The sequence below is a fragment of the Camelina sativa genome, chromosome 14, assembly GCF_030686135.1.
Source record: "Camelina sativa cultivar CO46 ecotype springtype chromosome 14, ASM3068613v1".
Lineage (NCBI taxonomy): Eukaryota > Viridiplantae > Streptophyta > Magnoliopsida > Brassicales > Brassicaceae > Camelina > Camelina sativa.
The window spans coordinates 15,028,208-15,051,532 of NC_141893.1; the positions used below are offsets into that span (position 1 = coordinate 15,028,208).

The 23,325-nt window shown below is 31.8% G+C and overlaps 4 protein-coding genes and 1 pseudogene across 4 annotated transcripts; 1 reads left to right on the forward strand and 4 right to left on the reverse strand.

Annotated features, from left to right (window-relative positions):
* Positions 1-5,360: 5,360 nt before the first annotated feature.
* On the reverse strand, positions 5,361-8,601 carry LOC104743669 (phosphatase IMPL1, chloroplastic-like). The gene is made up of 4 exons (XM_019236010.2): positions 6,286-8,601; positions 5,880-6,164; positions 5,697-5,798; positions 5,361-5,594 (listed from the first exon to the last, which is right to left on the reverse strand). The coding sequence occupies exons 2-4, from the start codon at positions 6,027-6,029 to the stop codon at positions 5,496-5,498; spliced, it is 351 nt and encodes a 116-aa protein (XP_019091555.1). The 5' UTR covers positions 6,030-6,164; positions 6,286-8,601; the 3' UTR covers positions 5,361-5,495.
* A 1,669-nt stretch (positions 8,602-10,270) lies between these two features.
* LOC104741702 (sulfiredoxin, chloroplastic/mitochondrial-like) lies at positions 10,271-10,874 on the reverse strand. The gene is made up of 2 exons (XM_010462608.3): positions 10,735-10,874; positions 10,271-10,627 (listed from the first exon to the last, which is right to left on the reverse strand). Exons 1-2 carry the CDS (start codon positions 10,805-10,807, stop codon positions 10,455-10,457), a joined length of 246 nt encoding a protein of 81 aa, XP_010460910.1. The 5' UTR covers positions 10,808-10,874; the 3' UTR covers positions 10,271-10,454.
* A 10-nt stretch (positions 10,875-10,884) lies between these two features.
* On the forward strand, positions 10,885-12,388 carry LOC104741703 (14 kDa zinc-binding protein). The gene is made up of 6 exons (XM_010462609.2): positions 10,885-11,025; positions 11,103-11,210; positions 11,276-11,362; positions 11,477-11,624; positions 11,866-11,983; positions 12,063-12,388. Exons 1-6 carry the CDS (start codon positions 10,991-10,993, stop codon positions 12,128-12,130), a joined length of 564 nt encoding a protein of 187 aa, XP_010460911.1. The 5' UTR covers positions 10,885-10,990; the 3' UTR covers positions 12,131-12,388.
* Positions 12,389-17,324: 4,936 nt separating this feature from the next.
* Positions 17,325-20,469, reverse strand: LOC104741704 (uncharacterized). The gene is made up of 6 exons (XM_019236007.2): positions 20,209-20,469; positions 19,206-20,143; positions 18,314-19,126; positions 18,024-18,197; positions 17,827-17,874; positions 17,325-17,716 (listed from the first exon to the last, which is right to left on the reverse strand). The coding sequence occupies exons 1-6, from the start codon at positions 20,438-20,440 to the stop codon at positions 17,522-17,524; spliced, it is 2,400 nt and encodes a 799-aa protein (XP_019091552.2). The 5' UTR covers positions 20,441-20,469; the 3' UTR covers positions 17,325-17,521.
* Positions 20,470-20,538: 69 nt separating this feature from the next.
* On the reverse strand, positions 20,539-22,977 carry LOC147928234 (agamous-like MADS-box protein AGL63; annotated as a pseudogene).
* Positions 22,978-23,325: the final 348 nt, after the last annotated feature.

Below are 23,325 nucleotides of genomic sequence, written 5' to 3' on the forward strand. Positions count from 1 at the left end.
CCTTTGAGTTACTGCGGCGATCATAAGATTTTTGGGGGAAGATAACATTAGTTTGAGCTTTATGATCCGTACAGCTGCTTGACTAGTGTAATCCATCCCATTGCAATTGCTTCAGATCAGAAAACTCAACAAGAAGATGCAGAAACATGGCGCGATCTTGCACTGGATACACAGTAATAGCCACTTTGAAAGCTTCTTAAGAGTCCTTTGTCTCTCGATGTGTATGATCAAAAACAAAACTGTTGTATGATGAAGACATAATTGCGTTATTGGAATAAGTTTTTTTTGTTAACTATAAATTCAGAATTTTTGCCGGCGTGTCTCGTGATGATTCGTTAACGTGGTAGGCCAACAACGCTCATATTTAAATTTCTCAAAAGAAAAAAAAAAGAAAGAATTCACCAGCGGAATATGCTGAGCAGAGCTTATCTCTGAGTAATCATGTTCCTCCATCAACGCTCTTAGGTCTTGAACGACGATGGTCTCTTCTGTTCACCAACTCATCCGCACTAAACTCCTCCACCCTTTGTATTCTTGAATTTAGAAGACGAGGACCACTTAGATGACAAGTTACGTCGTCTCTTGGTGCTAGTACCAGAGGAAATACGAAGGAAACTGGATGAGCACTTTGAGATTAGTGAACTCATTGAGATAGAGTTGGATCCTTTTTGAACTCATTAATATTTAACTTTAAAAAAAAAATCTATAACAATCACCAAAAATACATGAGTAATAACATTTAAATCCATCGTTATATGCATATAAAATCCACACAAATACATTGGATTTTAAAATCCACTATTGTCACATGTTAATTCAAATCCATTAAAAACCTTAATCCAATAACACCCCCTTAAGAGGAGATGTCACTTTCACTATGTGTATAGAATATTCTATTTGTAATTGTCTATATTTAGTTTTTACCTAGGATCCAAATAAAGTATAAGTAAGAATTCTTCTTCTACACTACACTATTCTCTTCCGATCTAAACTCTACACTTCATACACCAATTTACTCTCAATCCTTACTCGTTACATAAACTATTTCTTTTCTCTTCTAAGCTTACACAACGTTAACCTACATTTGAAAGAAAAAAAAAATAGTCAGAATCATCAATCAAAAACATCAATAAGAGTGAATGAATGAAAAATTTAATTTTACCTACTCTTGGTTCTGCACGTTGTTGTAGAACTCAGCGTTGTTATCTTCCTCATTGACAGCAAGGGGATTCTCATCTTGACAGCAAGGAGGTTCTCCTCTTGGTTATGCACGTTGTTGTAGAACTCAGCGTTGTTATCTTCCTCATGGACAGAAAGGGGATTCTCCTCTTGGTTCTGCACGTTGTTGTAGAGGTCGTTGTTATCCTCCTCATTGGGATTCTCCTCACGTTGTTGTAGAGTACGTTGTTATCCTCCTCATTGACAGCAAGGGGATTCTCCTCAGGAACAGTTAAAAATGATACTAACAACTTTTGTGGATTTAATAACCTCAGAAAAAATAATAAAAAAACAAGATACTGATATTATTTTGAAAAAAGGCAAAAAAAAATTTACAAAAGCATTTGTTTTTTTTTGTCAACATTACTAAAACATTTTATAAGGAGAAAGTGAAGAGGATCATCATTCAAGCCATATCAAGTCATAGAAAAGATAACTACAAAGATATAGATTAAAAAAGTGGTAATTTTCAAAATTTAATCTCATCCTATGGTGTTTTCCAAAATTCATGTGACTATTAACTAGATGAATATAAACTATGTAATAAATAAAAAACTTCTCTCATTGAATGATAAATAGGAACCTTGAATTATCTACAAGTGTTACCTTCAATTATCTCACCGCCACACAATTATGTATGCGCAACTCTTGTGTATTGACATTTTTCCAAAACTATAAATCAGAAATATTTCATATAATTATTTATATTTTCATTCACTATTTTTTTAATTTTATTATTATTGCTATAGAAAAAGCATTACATAACATATAAAATTATTTTTTATGGAATAAGGAAAAAAGATATATTTGAATGTTGGATAATGTGTTTTAAGAATTTTGGTGATCATTAACTCGATTGAGAATTTTCCGATTGCCTCTATAACTGATTGTAGAAAAAGGTTGATAATTGTAGTTTTTTAAAAATGCATTATTCATTGTTTCTCATACATATAGTGTCTCTAACCATCTTCTTATTAATTTGAGTTGATATTGTAATAGTATACTAAGTTTACGATTCATTGTTTGTGTTGCCTAATTTCCTTCATTTTAAAATAACAATGATATACAGAAATTATTTGACTCTCCTAAATATTAGACAACGCCTTTAATTTTTTCTTATATGTATTGAAGTAATTTATCAAAAGCCTATCATATTAATTTACACATGGCATATTTTCAGGATTAAATCGAAGCAATACTAAAAACTACACATTTGAATTTTTGAGACTTTAGTGATCTAATTCAAAATTATCGTTCAATAATTAAAAAATTACTTGCTAAGTTCAAAAAAAAAAATGATTTTACTAAAATTTACACATAAACTAGAAAGAAACAAACCACTTATCTTTAATCTATCTATCTATACTATTAAAAAGGAAGCATTTTTAATAAGTAGACATAGAGTTTGAGATTATTACAATGAAATGCTACTCAAATATGAATAAGGATATGTATAATCCTTGAATCCAAACAGAAATAATTAATGATAAACTGTGGAGCCAAACAATTATAAATGTGATAAATGGATCAGTTATAAATGCCTATCCAAAATGAATTTTAAAAAAATGAATTTAATCAATTTCGTTTGATATATAAGTAAATCAAAATTTAATTCTACATGTCATATAAATAGAACCGATAATTACTCAATATCTTTGGAAGTTGTTTAAAGTTTGCTTCCATAATAATCAAAGAATTAAAATTGAAATTATATATATGTAAACATATTTGATTTGCTTTTATATTGTGAGATATTTATGGAAAAAACAAATCAATTTAATACAATTAAATAAAAACAAATAATCATTTAGTTTAGATTTTGCAATATTTCTTTAACGAAATGAAAGTAATTAATTATGATTAGTATAGATGGAAATAATTAAAAATTGAAATTTTATATATGTAAACAAATTTAATTTGATTATATATTAAAAGATATAGAAAAGTGTATGTCGAGTCCCACATCAGCTAAATATATTGAAATATGACTCAACATCACTATAAATATGATTTATATTGTTTTCAATTACGAAGGAGTAGGAGACTTTGATTTATCAAGCATCCAAACTTAAAAGTTAATTCAGCTTTTTTTTTTGAATTCTTGGTTTCACTAATTTTAGCAATATTTTTTTTTAAATCATGTAATTATAGTGTCACTTTTTAACCCGAGCTAACTTAAAAAAATAACTGATGTCAAGCAAATTAATTTTTGTACTGATACCTCCTACTTGATTCCCTAGTGGAAGTTTGATGCCATTATCCATTATCCACGAAAACTTGATACTATCTCTCGTCATGTGATCATCTCCTACCAGAAACCTATTCCTAGTTGATTTAGGGATACAAGCAAGTTTTTGATTCAACAGTTGGAGTTGCTTAGGGATATCTAAGAACAGAGACACAAAATCAGCAACACCAGCACCAAAATGAGATGAATACTAAGAAAGATAACATGGTAAAAAAAGTAAAATATATACAAACAAATACTATAGTATGGGAAAATAAAAGTTTTTTTATATAGGTGTCAATACTAATATAAATTATATAATTACAAATAATATTATTGAGATTTTTGTTTCTAATTATCACAATTCTAAGTACTATTAGTTATTTGAAATAAATAAAATTGAACTAGGAATAAAGTCGTTACTTTTGTTAACCCGTAGATCATAGCTATTTTGTGACTATATATATATATATATATATCCTACTATATTAATTGAGAAGTACAAATACGAAACTAACCTTCAATGTGTAAAAAATTACATTCAATTGCCATTAGAAAAATTTAATTAAGCTTAATTAATTAATTTAAATAAATATAATTAATTAAAAACTAAAAAAAACACTCACGGATCAAATATTAAAAAATCTAAAAAAAAATATATATATATATATATATATATATATATTTTCTCTCTCTATTAATTATGGACGAAATTGGTAAATATTTAAAAAAAATATAAACCAATTAGAATTTTAAAAACTAAGATTTTATATCCAAGTATACAATATAATTATTTTTAATAACTAAATTCGAAGATTTTGTTAAGATTTCAAATTATGATTCTCCTATCATCTTTCTTTTATTTTATTTACAAATTGTTTGGAATTTTCATATAATACTTATGATTAATAAAATGCAGAATTTTTTCTGCATATGGTGTGATTTGAAATTTTTAAAAACGAAGATATATTATCCAATCTATGAAAAATGTGTGTTTTAATTTCTACATTGGCCGGCTGTTAAAACTAAATTTAAATAGATGATAAATTAATAATTATTATTTGCTCACAATTATAATATTAACATTACTATTTTATATTTCACAAAATAATGATGCAAATAAAATAAACAAACAATATAAAACTGTAATAATATGTCAAAAATAAAATACTATAATATTCTAAAATAATTAGTATTCAAATAGACTAATAGATTTACAGAATAATTAAAAATAAACATTATCCCAAACAAAATATAAAAATAAATTTTATTATTATAACTTTTATTATAATATTATAATTTTTTTTTTAAATGTTGACCCGTGTGGTTTAAGCACGGGATATCTCCTAGTATATATATAAAGAGAGAGTCTTAGAAGTACTTAAATTTTGTGTAAATTATATTTATGAATTAACTCATGTTGTAACATCCTTTAATAGCTCTTGATTTTTTTTTTCTATAACTCATGTTGCGACATCCTTTAAAAGAAGAAATGACCAAAACTCTGATTAAAAATGTGTCTTGATTTTGTAAATTTCTTGTTTAAATTGTGCAGAGCAATAGAAAAGCATGGGTTTTATAACCGAGTGGTCTTAACTTTGTTTGGGGGAGGTGACTCGAGATATTGGGTTATCCGTAGAGAACCACGGTACCTTCCGATTCATTCTGAGGTGACTCGAGATATTGGGTTATCCCTAAAGAACCAAGGTACCTTCCGGTTCAGTCTACTAACTAAGATACTAAGCTTCAGTTTGGTCTATATGAGGTTTGGACTGGAAGATGGAAGACCGTTCTGTTGATCCATGAAGCCTTTCGTTCACCGTTCTGTTGATCCATGAAGACCGTTCTATATGAGGTTTGGACTGGAAGATGGAAGACCGTTCTGTTTAAGAGAATATGATCATTGTTGACTGTATAGTCTGAACACGAATGTTATACCTCAAATTTCGAAGATTTAGTTCTAATAAACGAGCTTTACACCTTAGATCATAATTATGTAATAAATGAAGAAAAGCCTTGTAGCAAAAAGATACACTTTCTTGAACAAGTCTTAATGTTCTGTGTGATAATCTTCTGGCTTAAACCACAGCGAGAAATCGATTCCTTTCGACTTCAAACTCTCAGTTGCGGGTGCGATTCTCTCCAGAAGCTACAACGATTAAACAAGAAATATGTTCAGACCCTATCTCTAAGCATAACAGATTGAAAGCAATAACAAAAGTATTAACAGTTCATCAAACCTTTCACTAACCTTAGAGTGAAGAATGCCATTGGACACCAAAACAGATCTATCAAACACAGAAAACTTCCCTCCGTCCATTCGAGTCACAGCTCCTCCAGCTTCCTCAACTATCTGTGTCCATATTCAGATATGGATTAAGCTCTACAACATATGTAGTTTGGTAAGAAAGAAAACAACAAGAAGGAAGATTACAAGAACACCAGCTGCCATATCCCATGGCTTTAAACGGTACTCCCAGTATGAATCTGCAATCCCAAGTGCCACGTGACACATGTCAACTGCTGCAGCACCGAGTCTCCGCACTCCCCGACTCACACCAGTGAACTCTTTGAACAATTCCATGTTAGTACTCCATGCATCATCAGGTAATCAGAGGACGAATCGCCGATAATACCTCCTTCTTCACCAAGAATAAGATGATCACTAAAACTCTTTTTCACTACTTCCAAAATAGCAGCCTCGCTTGCTTTATCAGTACTGCAAATTCAGTAAAATACTAACACTTTGAACGCTTAAAACAAAATCAAAAATGAACATAGTCCTCTCAATCTATACATACACAAGCTAACAACTTTGAAAAGCTGAAGAAGTCCCTTACTCAGTTACCAAGTCAGTGAGACCTTTATAAGTGACATTCCTTGGCTTATTCACAGTCCTCTCGATCTCTCTCACTCACATGATCTTCTTTGATGAGTCGCTTCGCGTTGTTGTATTGTTATCATTAGTTTAGAGTTTGGGCTTGGGCTTTTCAGTTATGAAGCCCACTTAGTATTACATCACACAGCAAACTACACGAATTCAAAAGTAATTTAAGAACGAGAGATTATAAACATTATCACTCTTTTTTTCTTTGTAATATTTCTTGGTTTTTTAAGTCAAATCACATGTGGTAGTTATAGAAAAGTTTTGTGACTTTTGTAGTCTTTTGCCAAGGTTGCTTCTTCAATAAGAAGTGGTTATGGATGTGACCAACTATGTTTTTTACTGGATGAGCGAGTGATCACGCTGTAATTAGTCTCTTATGTTTTCATTATATAAATATGCATTTTTTGTTTTTGCTAGTCATTTTTCTATAAATTACTAGTCTTGTCATGATGTTAGCTAGATATCAACTCTCAAACATCTTATAGGTCCATGCACAATTGTTTCAAAATCGGATTTTTTTTGATACATCAATATATTGATATATATATTAATAAGGTGATTAAGGATCCTATCATTTACTAATATGAATTGTGATATCATTATCATCCTTGCAACCCTAGTATCTACAAATTCCAAAAATCTTTATATTTTTAATCTCAAACACATTGTATATATTACCACTTTTGGAAAAAAATTTATGGTACTTGTCTATGGAAACTAGTAATGTTTGTTTGTACAAACCCCTAATCGTAACAAATGATCTAAAGACATCAGAAACCAGCTATGAACTAAATTACAATTTTAAATTTGAAAGTATGAGGAAGAATAATCTTCATGATCTTAATTAGTACAATCCATATCACGCGTCCTTCAAATAAAAGATCTTCGAAACAAACTAGAATTGCTTATCAATATAGAAATCTCAATGTCGGTCGGCACAACCTATATTACAAAGAACATGAGTCTGCAAAAAGGTAATAGTATGCAAGATTGATCTTAAGATGTATATAGAATATGAAGGATAATGCATGTTTCTAAGTCATTGAATGGAAGAGATTATAAAACCGAACGCAATCTCTCATTGCACAGCAAGCACAATATATAAAATCATAAAATTCCATATTAAAAACTTATACTATGTAGAGAACATCTATCAATTGTCTTAAGATAGACTGATGTGTACTAAGCACTAAATTAGCCAATTTAACAACATATGATTAATTAAAATCTATACATAACTAAAACAAAAATGATCTCGAAGAAGATGATATTGTTGAATAAATAAACTAATATATTATGTTTATTTAATTATACATCTTCGTATAGGTCAAGGGAAAGAAACACATAGGCACATGTAAACGCGTTCCTACCAACGAACATGGACTTGTGGACATGTATTTCATATACACAGTAACTAAAAACATAAATGCGCATAATTCGGAGAATGAAGATGTGATACTATGAAAACAACACATTATTGGATTTACTAGCAAGTACAAGAACAAGACAAGTAGGTGTATTTTTTTTACCTTCGATGATAGAGGAGATCGTAAAAGTTAAACACGGCCGGATTGACTTCTCATGAAGGCAAGTTCATCGTTTCTGGCTAAATTGTTGGTGATTTAGTGACTGAAGCTGCAGGATGACCTAGTACTACTATCTATATACACACACACGCACACGCACATACATCTGTATACTAATGAAAACCGAATATATAATGAACGTGTTCAAACTGGTGTATTTTACCACACACGAAATGCATGCATGTAAAGTTGTAAATTATGTACACAAACATGCATGAATCCATAAATTCATATTACAAGTAGTCAAAAGAACTAATGATCATTAATTATGGAAATTGGTGGGGAAAAAACGCTTTTTCAGTTGTAGAAAAGGAACTTGAAAAGAAAAAAAAACTTTGAGGTGTGGAAATTTAGCAAGTGTGAGTGAATACTTGTATACATGTATAAAGTGGTGTGTGTGCCGTATGTAGTAATTAACAGATCATGCTGGCAGCTTCAGCCTCTCAAAACCAACATAGATATAGATCCATGCATATGTAAATCGTAGATGAACAAGTTCATTGAAATTGATCAATTAAGGATGAGGATGAGAAGAGATATGCCCCCTTGTGAAGCTTATTTTTCAAGATTTTGGTTCTTAGGAGAGAGCAACCATTAACAAGAAGAAAAAGAGATATGAAAAATGTCTCAACTTGATAATCTTAGTTGAGATTCTTCTTCTTTCTCTCTCTCACACACATGTATATAACAAAAAAATTTATCAACAACATAATTATTTATTTAATAAGAAATAACAACAATACACGTTACACAGATGCTTAATTGGATAAAATGGACCACAAATAGGCATTTTTTTTGTCAACAAGTGTATTTTTTTTTTTTGGTATACAATAACCTTAATATAAATTAATACAGTTGGAATCATTACTTTTTCTTAATATCAAGGTAAGATATTTTTCGTGAAATTTAGAAGAATGTGTTTGGACAGTCTCATTCAAGCATTATTAATGTTTTGGACGCTATCAATTTTCTTTCTTTTTTTAGTTTTGGCTTAACAAGAGAATATTAATTCAGAAAATAAATTTTAGATTGAAATATTAACTTAAGTAATTTATACTGTCATTATTTACTTTATTATATAGCCAAGTATTTCGATCTCCAAAATGTTTATTTATCCCCAGTTGTATTATAAGCTGGCCATAGTTAATAGTTATCTACATACAAAACACTATAAGTTTACGTAATGATATTAGAGTTTTTTAAAAACGAAAAAGATGGATGAAGAAGGGAAGATAGGGTCTAGGAATTAATGGCTGAGACAAATGAAAAGGATACGACCAAATCCGAAATCTTCATTGCACGCGTCTTCTGTCTTATTGCATCTCCTCTTTCGTTTGTCCTCAGACATCACAATCCATCGATCCAACATGTTCACATATACTGATATAATGTTATATATATATATATATATATATATATATATCAACAAAACAAGAACTATATTAGGATTACGATAGAGTACAACAAATGTATACGTTTGTGCTCATGTTTTTATATTTATATTTTGAAATCTCATATAGAAAATTACAATGTTAATATCACGAAAGTGAATTGTAAATTTTTAAATATTTAGAATTAATTTGATATATTATTTTACTTATGTCGTAACTAATCAATTCGGATACAACAAGGGTATCAATTGGTGTGACAAAAAAACAAAAAAAATGTGTGTATTAATGGATGTGCTAACAAGTAGTAATAAATGGACGTTGGGCATGACAAGATTGGTTGGAAGATGGAGTTGTCTTGTGTAGTGTGTTGTCTTTTGTCATCTCTACTGTCTTTTGTTTTGTGTTTTACATACTAAACTATATCAATTGAACATTTCCAGTTGTACGTACGTAAATATATAGTAGCATAAAATTCACACATGCATTTTTTCTTAGAAACAATATTGGAAAATTTAAAATCCACATTACTTTGACGCATGTAAGATATGTTAGTTTTAATTTTTAAACGAAGGCATTAGTAAGAGACTAATAAGAGTTGATATGTCTCTTCATAATATAAACCCAAAAAAGAAAAAGAAAAAAAAAAATCAAGTAGAATGTGCTATGAGTCTATGATAACTCCATTAATTGTTTTTCTTGTTTTTGTTGTTATAATTGACGTAAATAATTTAATAATTGGGTCCATTGAAACGTGATTATGTTTTAATGTCTCCCATGATTGAAATCAAAAAAGATAATTAGACTTTAAGTGTGATGAGAAAAATAAACCCCCACTCGTCTTTTTTTGGTTTGACAATTAGCTTGTGAATAAGATTCGTTAACCAAACAAAACCAAATCAACGACGTGATCATATGTGTCCGTCAATAAGCTTCTGCCACCTAGCAATTTATACATCTCAGATTGAGAACTATACTAATTTATTATTATTTCAAAGTTGGTAACTAAAAAGTAAAAACAAACACAAACGTTTTTTATTCTTTAATTTACAGACTAGTTGCAAATCAAAAACTCAAAACTTTCTTAAACAAAAAACACAATCATAATAAAAAGATCAAAGCTGAAAATCTTTAAGTCAAATAAAGAGTTACTTCACCGGAACTTGAAGACCGATTACACTGATACTATCCATAAGCTCCTTCACTTTGTTCTGATCATTGGATCTAGTTCTCATCAACGGTCTCCGTATCTTCTCCAACGGTAATTCCACTATCATCGGACCTACACCGCCGCTTGATCCTCCGATCACCGGCGGCGATCCTGATAATCAATTTTTTTATAAAAAAACACAGAGACTTAAGGTTTAGCTTGAAGCTTAGTTTTTAATAAACTACTGTGTAAAATGGATTAGTGAGTTTGATCGTTACCGTTGTTGGATGAAGAAGCTGAAACGGAGAAGCTCCTCGAGCCAATTGGTAATCTCATCATCAAATTCGCCATTGTCGCCGTCACCTTCTCTCCCTCTCAATCTCTAAAACTAATTTTAGTGAACGAAATGTAAAGTTTAAGTACGACGTCGTATACTGATAACTCTAAACTACGACGTCGTTTGTTTAAAAAAAAAATGTTCAGAAGAAAAGGGGTCTCTGATCGAAACGGTTAACGAAGCAGAGAGCTTCTTCAATGGCTGTCACTTCCTCTTCTATGTTGCTGCTTCGGTAAAACTCTCTATCTCTCTCGAATTGGTGGTTGTGTTGAATTTGCTAACAGCGATTGAAGTTGTTCGTGTTTTCAGAAACTTCTCTACGGCGGGGAGAGTTGCTCAATCTGTGAGAGCGACTTCGAGAATTTGCTTCTCCACTGGAGAATTGATTAGGGTTCTTCCTCATACTCATTCGACAAGGTGAGATTTGTGTGTTATGTGGATTATTGGAATCTGAGCTGATTTTGGTTTAATCGATTGGGTAGATTCATTTCCTCTACTCGTGCTGCTCATAATGAAGAGGCGGCCGCAAAATCTGCGGCTGCTGTTGCTGACACTGGAGCTCCGACCATGTATGGTTTCTCTTATTTTTTGATTTGTCGTTCACGTCGCATTGAGATTTTTACATCTGAATTATGAAATCGTGGAGTTGAAATTATCCTGTCTTCATATTTTGTGGTTTTTAGATTTGACAAGATTATAGCGAAAGAGATTCCATCAGACATTGTCTATGAAGATGAGAACGTTTTGGCATTCAGAGAAATAAACCCACAGGCTCCTGTTCATGTTTTGGTTATCCCCAAGTTGAGAGATGGCTTGACCATGCTTGGCAATGTGAGTCTCTTTCTAGATTTTAAACATTCAGCAGCATAGAAGAGGAAGATATGATTGTGTTCTGTAACGAGTAATGACTAGTATTATGCCAGTGTGTTTTATTTTTGCCTGCCTGTGTTCGTAGTAGACCGATAACAAGAGGAACAAGTCATGAAAAAATCATATGAAAAAAGAGTTTTTAAGTTTTTCTTTTGGTGGAACAGATACCTGAACTTATTTAATCCCTAAAACGCTATCGCAGGCTGAACCAAGACACGTTGATGTTCTTGGCCAACTTCTACACGCGTCAAAGATTGTTGCTGAGAAAGAAGGCATCCTCGACGGGTTCCGTGTGGTTATCAACAACGGTGTTGAAGCCTGTAAGTCTTTTCTTTTCCATCCAATCAAACATCATCATCATCATCATACACTTAACTGAATTAACTTCCTCTCATCCAGGCCAATCTGTTTACCATCTTCATCTGCACGTCCTCGGAGGCCGACAGTTGAAATGGCCACCAGGTTAAGAAGAAAACATTCAATCTTGTTAAACCAAAGAATTTGAGGCCAACGAAACGAGCTCCAAAATTGTCAACTCCAATCCTGTCTTATATGGTTTATGAGTTTTTACCATGGTCAGATTTATCCAGTTGTGAGTTCCTAGAGATTAGATAGCTTCCATTTCCAACTGTAGTCGAGTTTCTCTTCATTGTTAGAAATAATTATCAACATTTTATATGGTTTGAGAGTGTTTCTCTCCGAAGTATCTATACATTTACTCAAAACCGCTCTCGGATGGGCTGCTTTAAGTGTTTTTACCGGTTACTTGTTACAGTACCGACCTAGTCAGTACAGCAGCAGATGCCTTGTTCCCTCTTATTCTCTGTGAACTAAACCTTTACCAGGTCAGTATCTGTGTCTTCAAAAAACGTAAACCGAGTTTCTGTGTCTTAAACCGCAGTAACTTAACAGTCTGTGCTACACTGCTACCTCTAGGGATTGGGAAACGAACTGATTGAGAAGCAGGTCAATCTGAACATTAAAACTAGACTAGCAAACGTGCTTCAGGTGCTCACAACGTCAAATCAGATATCTTCATCCTTGGACCGTCTCAACTACCAAAGATTCAGAAAGAACCTCAGAAACTTCTTTGTCTGAGCTCGTTGGTTTCTGAAAACTAAGTGACCTAAGTTTAGAACTTTACTGTATTTGTTTTCTTTTTTTGGGTTGTAAAAAGAAGTTACTTGGTAGAAGGCTTTCCGTTTGTAACAATTCAATTTTACTTTAACCAAATGCAAACCCTTTATTAGATGAATAATGTGATTATCTCTGATTTGAATTTAGAAGATGTAGTTTACCAAAAGAAGTACTGAATACACAGAAATTTGTGAGCAGTCTATAAAACAATATGTCTAATAGAATCATAATACTGACAAAACGACAAGTTCAAACTTATAAAGGTCAATAATAGTCTGCTCATATGTGTAAAAATTGAAGAACAAATTTCTCTTTAATTCTTTTCAAAGACATGCATGTGACTTATGTCTTTTATTAGTGGTTTCATATGAGAAAATTTGGTCTAAACCAAAGTCATTTAGACCATGGATGTTTGCAGTTTTAAAATGGCTTTTGGTTTTAAAACTTTGAATTCTTTGGTTTTTAATTTTTGGTGTAGAATTTAGTTTTTTTTTTTTACTTGAATGGCAGTTTGTTTTGTTATGGGTTTTATGTTGATGTATTATGTCAAAAAAAAAAATAGAAAACTAAATAGTGATCCATGGTTTTAACGGAAAAGAAATATGGATTTTGCTTTTTTGTTTGTTGAAAAACTGTCAAAACACTCAAAAATTAGATTCCACGTTTTCTTGTAAAATTTGTTTTTCAAAATCATGAATGACTACAAAATAGATTATTGCAAAAACTAAAACCAAAAACTACTTCAAAACCCAAAATTATTTGAGGCCTTAGTCTTTGGTTATTGCACATTACTTTTAAATTGTTTAGGATCACCGTTATAAATAGAAGTTATGTATATTGTTATATATTTTTTTGTCATTAGTAGTTAAATGTATTTTTCTCTATATATCATTTCTATTATTTATCACTTTTTATCACCTTTAAAAAAACTATATTTTGATTTATTTTTCCTTATGTTTTGCTATTTTTTTGCTATATTATGTTGGGGTTAAATTGTGAAACAATGTCATTCAGTTTCATTGATAGGTCCGCCTTTCTGTAAACCAAAGAAATAGAACAAGAACTAAACCTTTTTTTTTTTTTTTTTTTTGAACTAAAGAACTAAACCTAATTTCATATTTTTCACAAAACTAGTCAAACTTTAGTATTTCAAAAATAAGAACAGCTCAGTTGGCCAATAACCAGCAGACATAAGTACGGTGCTGCTGTTCAGGCATACTCACCAATGTCCAAGGTTTAGGTCCAACATCTATATATAATTTTTTAGAGACATTTATGAAAAAAAAATCTGAAGTTCATACATACAGTATTTACAAGCATGCCATTGGCTTTAGTTATTAATTTGTTTTCCATTTAATTAATTAATATTAAGTTTCTATTTTTGAAAACAATATTTCCCATCCTAAATAAATTTCCAAAACTATCGGAACCACTTTCTTTAACATTAAATATTAAGTTTATAATTAATTTAATTAATATTAAGTTTCCAATTTTACAAAGCAATATTTTTTCCATACATAAATTTCCTAAACAATCGGCCTAATCAATAAACAAATTGATTTTCGATCTTGGAGAAGGATCTGTGGCCGAGATTTTTGATCTCAACGTATTTAAAACTAATTTTTATTTTCACGGGTTTCGTATGATGAGTTTTGCAGATTAAAAATCTTTGAACATGTTGCCTGATCTGCCTTGCAAGACAGGTTTGAACTATAAAACCAATACTAAAACTATTAGTTTATCTCATATATACTATAGATTTGTAATCATAGTTTTGAAAATTAACTTATAAATTATTTAGTATATGAACTACAAAATATTACACATACTATAACACATTCTTAATATTCCCATAAAAAAAAAATACAAATAAAAATATACACTAACATACTATATAGGCATATACCTCTGTTTAATTCTAGAGAACAAAACAAATCTAGAATTTTATATGCTATCTAATAACAAATTTAATATAATTAAGTTATAAACTTTATAAAACGTAGGAAGAAGAAAAAAAATCTAAACAAAATTCTAATTAATTAGACAAAAGTTAATTAATTGAGAATTTGAAAACTAAATAAATTAAAAATTATTATTTATAATACAATAATTTATAATTTAGTTCAGCGGTGTACCGCGGGTGAAATCCTAGTTTGTTACATAAACATAGTTACATAACAAACAAAATAAAATGAAACATTCTAACCTTCCATATGTGGATTGTAATGACTTCAGTTTAAGGAGAGATGGCGCCTTAAGGCATTGCCACTGGTTTGTATAAAACCAGGTTATCGAAGGTTATGAATCTATCACGAGTGTATGCATCTATCCGCAAAACAAAAAAGAAAGTATCATGCATTAGTTTTTTAGAATTTTTTTTTTTATAGTTTGGTCGTAAAAATTGAAGTGAAAAAGAAACATATCATATATTTACTGTCCAGAAAATGAAGAGTCTCGGCTGGTAGTCTGAGACTTTGAGTATAGTTTGGAATAAACCTGAATTAGAAAGTAAGAAAACAACAATTCTAGTTTTAGTCATTCACATACATAAGTTTTAATTAAAATAAAACTGGTATAACAAATAGTTACCAGCTAGAAATCTCACTAAAATCTAACCTGCCATCAGGCCTCGATGGTGTTCATATCGCCTGTCTTGTATGAACTCGAGACGAGCCAAAACTAGCGGACTTGAGCAATTTTTGGGTGCCCCACACTCATTGTGGCTTTTGTTCCTTAAATCTTCAGTGTGCTGTTCAAATATGCGATCACATAATGTATATACATACCAATACACAAAACAAAAGTTATAGTTAATTAAACACATACAATATTTGAAACTGATGTGTTAACTGTACATGGTGAGTAAAAATATATATAAAGAAACAAAGACCTGGAGCACCTGATCCTTGAGGAGTGGATGACTGAACATAAATTAATCAGTAACATGAAGCTTGTGATCCTTGAGTGAGAACATAATAAGTGAAAACAAAATAGTTGATATATATATATATATATATATATATATATATATTGATGTTATTGGCGCATGTTTATATCCGCTCTCGATGTTATTGTAAGATGAAGTTTTAGAATACGGTATTTAGAGCATCTCCAACCCACTTCTATATTCGTCTTTATACTCTATTTTAGAGTAAAATATATTACAATCCACTTTTAGATTTACTTCTAAAATAGAGATTGCTATATTTTACTTTATATATAGAAGAACTCTATTTTTACTCTATAATAGAGTTTAACTTTTCTAATTACAAATTATTCATATAAATTTTAATTATTATTTTTATATATGATTAAAATAAATAATTTAAATAGTTAATAACATAACATAATATTAACTTCGTTGATAAAAAAATTTAGTTTTAAAATATTATAACTAGAACAAAATTAAATAAATAAATAGATAAATGAAATTCTTTTTAAATTTAAACTTGAATTTTTTATTTACATAATGATTCTTTTAAGAAAATAGGTTAATTTCCAATACTTATAAATAGGTTAATTGTAAATGGATTAATTTTCAATTTTTATATGTAAAGGATATTAATACTAAAACAAAAATATAATCTATTTGAAATATTCATAAAATATTGGAAATTTTGACTTTTAGAAATTTGATTTAGCGATGATTCAGGTAATTGTTGCGATGATTAAGTTTTGAAGATTTTCTGATTAATTTCGATTATATTTGAAACAAATAATCCGAAGGGCTTTTTTGGATTCCGTAGAGACCAAAGATATTGGAGTCGAAGCCCAACAATTACATACAAACCGGGTTATAAGTGAAAGGACGTGAATCCTTGTTTTGAACGGGTCAGGTAATGTCCATTGCTGATTTCTGACAAAATTACCCCTATCAATTTCAATAAACACTCTCCTTCGTAACTAATTGAATGACATTTTTGGAAATTTTTGGTAATTTTTGAATTTGTACTTCTCTTTTATATATATAGAGATAAGAGATGTTAAAACAATTCAATAATCTTTGACTTAGATGATAAGTTTTTTTTTATTTAATCAACTTGTTTGGGATTTATATGGTCTAAAAGAGTTTAAAACAGTTCAACGGTTGCCAGATTCTTTTTTCTTATCGTAGTTTTATCAAAAATCAAAATATATATTTTAGACAAATTTCTTCCTCTCCTTAAAAGTTCAAAAACAGTTGATATGCAAAAATTTCTATTTTTCTTTTGAATCTAATTTAACATTTTATTTCAAAAAGTATATATATATATATATATATATATATCTTTAAGTAACAGGTCTACAAGCTTTATCTACTTTTACCACAAAAGAATACTCATCTAATCGTTGACAAAAAAAAAGAAGAAGAATACTCATCTAATCGAGGCAAATGAGCTTCTGTTTCTAAATTTAATAGACACTAAAATACTTGAAGAGAAAACAAAAGAAGGAAAGCAGTTGGAGAAGAAAAATGAAAAAAAAAAAAAAAGCTAAGGAACGGTTTATACTACGAAGTTGTGAATTGCGATACTACAACTTTCATGAGGATAAGAGTTTTTTTGTTGTTGTTGAACCTCAAAGCATGGTCAATGTCCATTAGAAGTCAGCAAAGACAATAACCGGATATATATACTAAGTAGCTGTCTTGTAGGCTGGTATCAACCTAACCAAACCAAACCGGGTCGAATTGCTTAAGTTATTATCTGATTATTAGCTAGACAGAGAGATCGCTGCATCAGTTATGGGCCTAGTCGTGGGGCTGGTTGTGATGGTTGTGGCAGCTGGGGGAGGTGACGAACGCCGGTGGGTTCCTCACCGTAAGAAGGGAACTCCTTCTTCACTTGCCGGTGCATGATGTCATCATCTTCTTGCCTTTGACACAAGGCACGTACCGGATTGGTAAAATGTGTGCTTTCTTCATCCATGAGTATTTCCTATTAAACAGATATACAAACAGTTAAAAAATGGTTATACATTATAAAGCTTCAAAACTTTATTAATATATTAGCTATCATCAGATTATAAACCATTGCCAAGAACTCACCTTTCCCTTTTCCTTATGTTTGTCTTGCTGCTGCCGCATGAACTCAAACTACATAATTAATAAAAAAGAAACATGAACCATTGAAACTGTAAAAGTTGGGATATGTGTATGTTTATAGAACTGTTGTTCATCATTGAGTCGTCTTTTTTTTTGGCAAAACATTGAGGTATATAATATAGAGTGTGTATATTATATACCTTACGAGTTCGAGCATTATGGAGAGAAGATTCAAGTTGGAGCTCAAAACGAAGGAGCTCGTCGTAGTTTAAATGATTCAGGCTATGTCCTTGGTACAATTGAAGACTCAGTTTAAGATTATCTATCTCTCTCATCATTGATTCTTTCGTCTTCACACAATTTGGACAGTGATCCTACAAGAAATTGAATATATAATTATAATCATAAGTGAGATGTGAGATGTAAAGGGAGACATAGAGGAATCAGATAAAGTTATGGGAATGGGATGTAAGAACGTAACAACACTTACAGAGTCGTTAATTTCCTGCATCAAATCATCTTCTTGAGTGATCTTCAGAGCATCTCCATAATCATCATACTGATCAAATGTACCGGGGCTTTGCGCATTTCCTTCATTCCATAGACTCTGTACACCCTCTCCACCTTCCCTAGCCTGTGTCCCTAGAGACTGAACATCCTCTCCACCTTCAATGTCACCTGCTGACTCACTTCTAGTTAATATGGAATGAACCTCTACCCGTTTGCGTTTTCGAGTTTCTGTAGGGGTTGCATCAGTGTTAGCCATCTTTTCCATACAGTTGGTGTTGTTAAGCCTGTTTGATCGGCGCAGATTAGATTGTCCTCCTTCGGGTGTGTCCTCTTGAGAATGTGATTTGGAACCAACAAGTTCTGTAACGTCCTCCTTAATCTTGTTTCTAAGGTCTTCATTCTGTTTCATTATCCACTCCTTCATGTCATCCAAGTGAGCAAGCGTGACGTACCCCGGGTCGTTACTTTCTCCGCTAACATGAACTTTGGCCGTTGGTTTTTTCTGAGAAGTTTGTTTATGGATGGTAGTAGGAGGAGGCTTGACAACTTCCTTCTCCTTCATAGAACACCTAGTAAAATGTTTAGGCTTCGCCTTATCTAGAATAGGCTTTTCTTGAATATTGACCTCTTGATTTGCTGCTTTCAAGACTGGCCATTCAAACGGTTTGAAAACATGTCCCTCATTGATCAGTTTCAACATGAAATCCACCTTAGGATCAGAAACCTCTGTTTCCCAAACCAACTCTGTTTCGTTAATAGTTCCCTTAGGATCCAATGTGTGTGATACCACAAGCTACATTACATTAAGCAAAACAATGTGTTACAACATGATATATAATAGTTATCTATTTTAGAATGAAGGGTTAGCTAACCTTGTCATCAACCTCAGCGTTGCGTAATTTACTCTCATGAAGCAGAACTGCGCATGACAACCCTTCAGCTGACCTCTCAGTGAAGTTACGAAGATCCATCGGATCTTTTATCCTCTCCAATATAACCGGAATGGATTCAAGAGCTTGTAGCTGTAGCGCTAGAGGAAAACCGTAACACGCACTCGTCTTCTGTTTCAGACGCTTCTTAAGCTTCCCTATAGGATTAGTCGCATCCTCAGGCGGCCCGAAACGACGAATGGTCGCGGTAAAAGCTAACCTCCCCCAGGGGTAATCCAAAAAGTAGTCAATATCATTCAACATCTCCACAAACTCAGGACTAACAAAGCTTTGGTCATGGCATACAACAACACCATCAACAATCACAATGAGAGCAAGACAAAGCTTTTTCCAAGACGAGAACTGCTTCTTCTTCTCTGTCGTTTTATCGTTCTGTAACAACATATCCAACACATCTGCGACCGTAACCATGGTTTTATTTCCGAACAGCCTATGCCACACAGACAAGTACTGATCCTTATGCTTGTCTACCTCATCTTGCGTTGGTAACTCACCGCAACGGAGACCAGTCACGATTTGAAACTCTCTCATAGAGAAACGAATTGGGTGTCCACCGAATACGAACCACATCTCGTGTTTCTTTTCGGTTACGAGCTGTCGGGAGAGCAGACCGTGTAACAGTTTACCTGAATGTGAGCATCGAGCTACAGGGAGTTCGAAGATTTTACCGAATTGTGAATTCTTGATTCGTTCCCATTCTTTAGATCCTTTGAGAAGTGTAGCGATTGTACCGAGGTACTCCGGTCTCGAGTATATGTTAAGACGTGCTCCGTCGGAGTAGCTATCGACTGGTAAGAGACGTTCCGGTAGATTAGGGTTTGGAGGATCTTCGATTTGGTTCATTGCTGCACGAATCGGAACTGGAAAATGGAAATGATCAGATGTTACTTTTTAGATGAATCGATGTCGGGACATTTTGATTTACCTTCTGACTGTGTGGAATTTTCGTTGTCTCCTTGTCTATTCTCCGTCGGTCTCGAGGGAAGACGGTGTCGTCGAGTTTTTTTCCGGTTCATCGGAATTTTAGGTTGATTTGGTTTCTCCAGACACTTTTGTTTAATTGGAGAGTCCAGTGGGCAGTGGCAATGAAGTGTAATAATATCTAGTTTACAGTAGTGGCATGGAGTCGTAAATACGGTAATTAAACAGAGAAACATTTCCTTTTGACAAAACAAAAAAAAAAAAAAAAAAACAGAGAAACATTTCCTTAAACCAACCCGAAATTTCAATGTGTTTGTTGGTTAATAACCGGAAATTAACTGTCTGATATCAATAACCGAATCATACCAAATCAGACCGGGTCCATTCGTAATTTCATGAGCCTATGACTATGAGAGAGTTTGATAACTATGAGAATGAGAGGTAGACTAGTAGTAGTTATATGGGCCTTGGTTTAGGGGTGGTTGTGATGATGATGATGGCTGTGGCAGCTGGAGGAGCCGAAGAGCACCGGTGGGTTGTTGTTGTTGTTCTTCCTCACCGTCAAAAAGGAACTCCTCCTTCACTTGCAGTTGCTGGCGTGTGACGTCATCATCATCGTTTTGTCTTTGACAAGTCATCATCTGTCTCTCTGCTTGCCACATCAGATGCTCCCAAGAGCTTCCTCCTTGCCCCTTCATAATAAAGTGCAAAAATAAAGAGTTTTTTTTTTTTAGTTTTCGACATTTATATTAATTAAAAAGCTTACAATAACATACACATATACAAAATGAAGACATGATATATTTCTTATATTATACACACGCAAAGGCATGCATGTACCGGATCGGGAAAATGTTGGGTTTCATCATCCATGAATATTGTTTCCTATAGAAAAAATTAAAAAAAAATGTAATGAGAACATTTGAAAATATATGGTTATTTATATTATAATAAACCTTCGAATGTTAAACAATGACTATTATCAGATTTAGTTCAGAGGGAATTATATTACCAATGACAAGAACTAACCTTTCCCTTTCCCTTAAGCTTGTTTGTTTGTTGTTGCGTAAACTCACACTGCATAATTCCCTTTAATAAACACAAGAGTTTAGAACCATTTACTTTAAAATTAGTAAAACCATTCTAACAAAAGACAAATCTATATATAGAGTGTGTTATGTTGTGTTTAAACTTTAAGTACGGGTTCAATTTTCACCAAAATCTGTACTTTAGACATACTTTTCATTTAATAAATAAACTAGATTAAGACCCGTGCTAGAGCACGAGTTGAAATTCATTTTATTTATATTATAATTTTTTATAAAATATAATTTAATAAACGAAATTAATATGGTAAGTTAGATGATATCAAATGATTCTTTAGAATATTGTCTTTAAGATTTTCAGAAATAAATTAAAGTTGCATCCACTATTTAACTTATAACCAATTAATGTATAACCTATTTATAACCGACTTATTAAAATTATATAGTCTATAAAATAATGTTGTGTACTCCCGTTTTATTATATAGGGGATGTCATTTATAGAGTGTGTGTGTATAAATATATACCTTACGAGCTCGGGCATGTTGAAGAGATGATTCGAGATGGAGTTCAAACTGAAGGAGCTCGTTGTAGGGCATGTTGAAGAGATGATTCGAGATGGAGTTCAAACTGAAGGAGCTCGTTGTAGGTTAAGAGATTCAAGCCATGTCCATCGTACAACTGAAGATTCATCTTAAGATTCTCGATCTCTCTCATCATTGATTCCTTTGTCTTGTCACAGTTTGAACACTGATCCTATATATGTTTATAAGAAATTTAATTTTTATTATTAATATTTATCCTATAAGAATTTTAGCATGTGAAGATAATTAATAATAATTCATGGAACTGGAAGAAAATTAATTACTGCAGGGTGGAAACTGTGATCTGCAGAGGTATGACCAACTTCTTTCTCCTTTTGGTATCTCATGATGAGATTCTCCATGCTGATGATATGTTGTAAAAAACAAAATAAAAAATTAGGAAATTAAGTAATGGAATACAGAAAATTGTTAATAATGATGTGTTATTTTTTTTATATTCATTAACAAGGAAACTTTTTTGGATCAACATTAAAAAGATCATAGCTTTCCTTAGAACTAAACCCTGAGACATGGCTAAATATTAGAAAACGATCTCTTAATTCATTGATTGAATTTTTTATATAAAAAAAAGTTCAAAATCAAGCCAAGGAAGCATATAAATTCGGTAAAATATCAATTATATATATGTAATATGTTATAGAAAAACAAAATTATTGAATACACTTCAAACTAGCGTAAGAGTGCACATAAAAAATAGAAGATGCAACACTACAATGAAACCAAGTGATGATGATAACATCAAGAAACTCAAAAATTTTGTCTATTTTATAAAAAAGAGGATTCATTTTCTTGTTTGTTCCACCAAAACAAAAACACGTACACATGTATGAGTCTACAATTATATACATATTAGTGAAAATATATAAATGAAACCTGGTGGAGTTTGAGCAGAAATCATAGAGCTTGTTGGAGTAAGAGAAGATGATGAGACCAAGGGGGACATCACACAGAACAGAGAGTTCATGTGCTTCTTTATCAAACTCTTTCTTCTCTTTGCGAATGTCACTTGCCTCCTTATCTTATCCTCTATCCTTTTTATCACTGTCTTACCTTTCCTCATCGATCTATCTTTCTAAAATTCTAATTTCATGAGAATGCTAAACGAGAGAGAAAGAGAAAAGAGAAGAAAGGTGGTTTCCTTTTTCTTTTTAGTCAATGAAACCTTGAGATGGAACGATTGATGCTGTTTATATATAGTCGTACTGCTACTTTCTATGTATATATGTGATATTTACGGAACCTTTTTGATGTTACAAGTGTTTTTTTAAGTTATTGTCTATAGGTGATCAATTAAAATTCGAAGGCAATTACTAAATGGTACTTTGATCTAACCCGGTTTGGGAGACTCATCAAATAAGAATGGTATTTTGAACATGTTCAATTAATTAGACCGGCCGGTCTTGTGCACTTGTTACAGTTCTTTGTACAACGTTTAAAAGTTTAAGTAAAGCAAAACAAAAGTTGAAAGTATA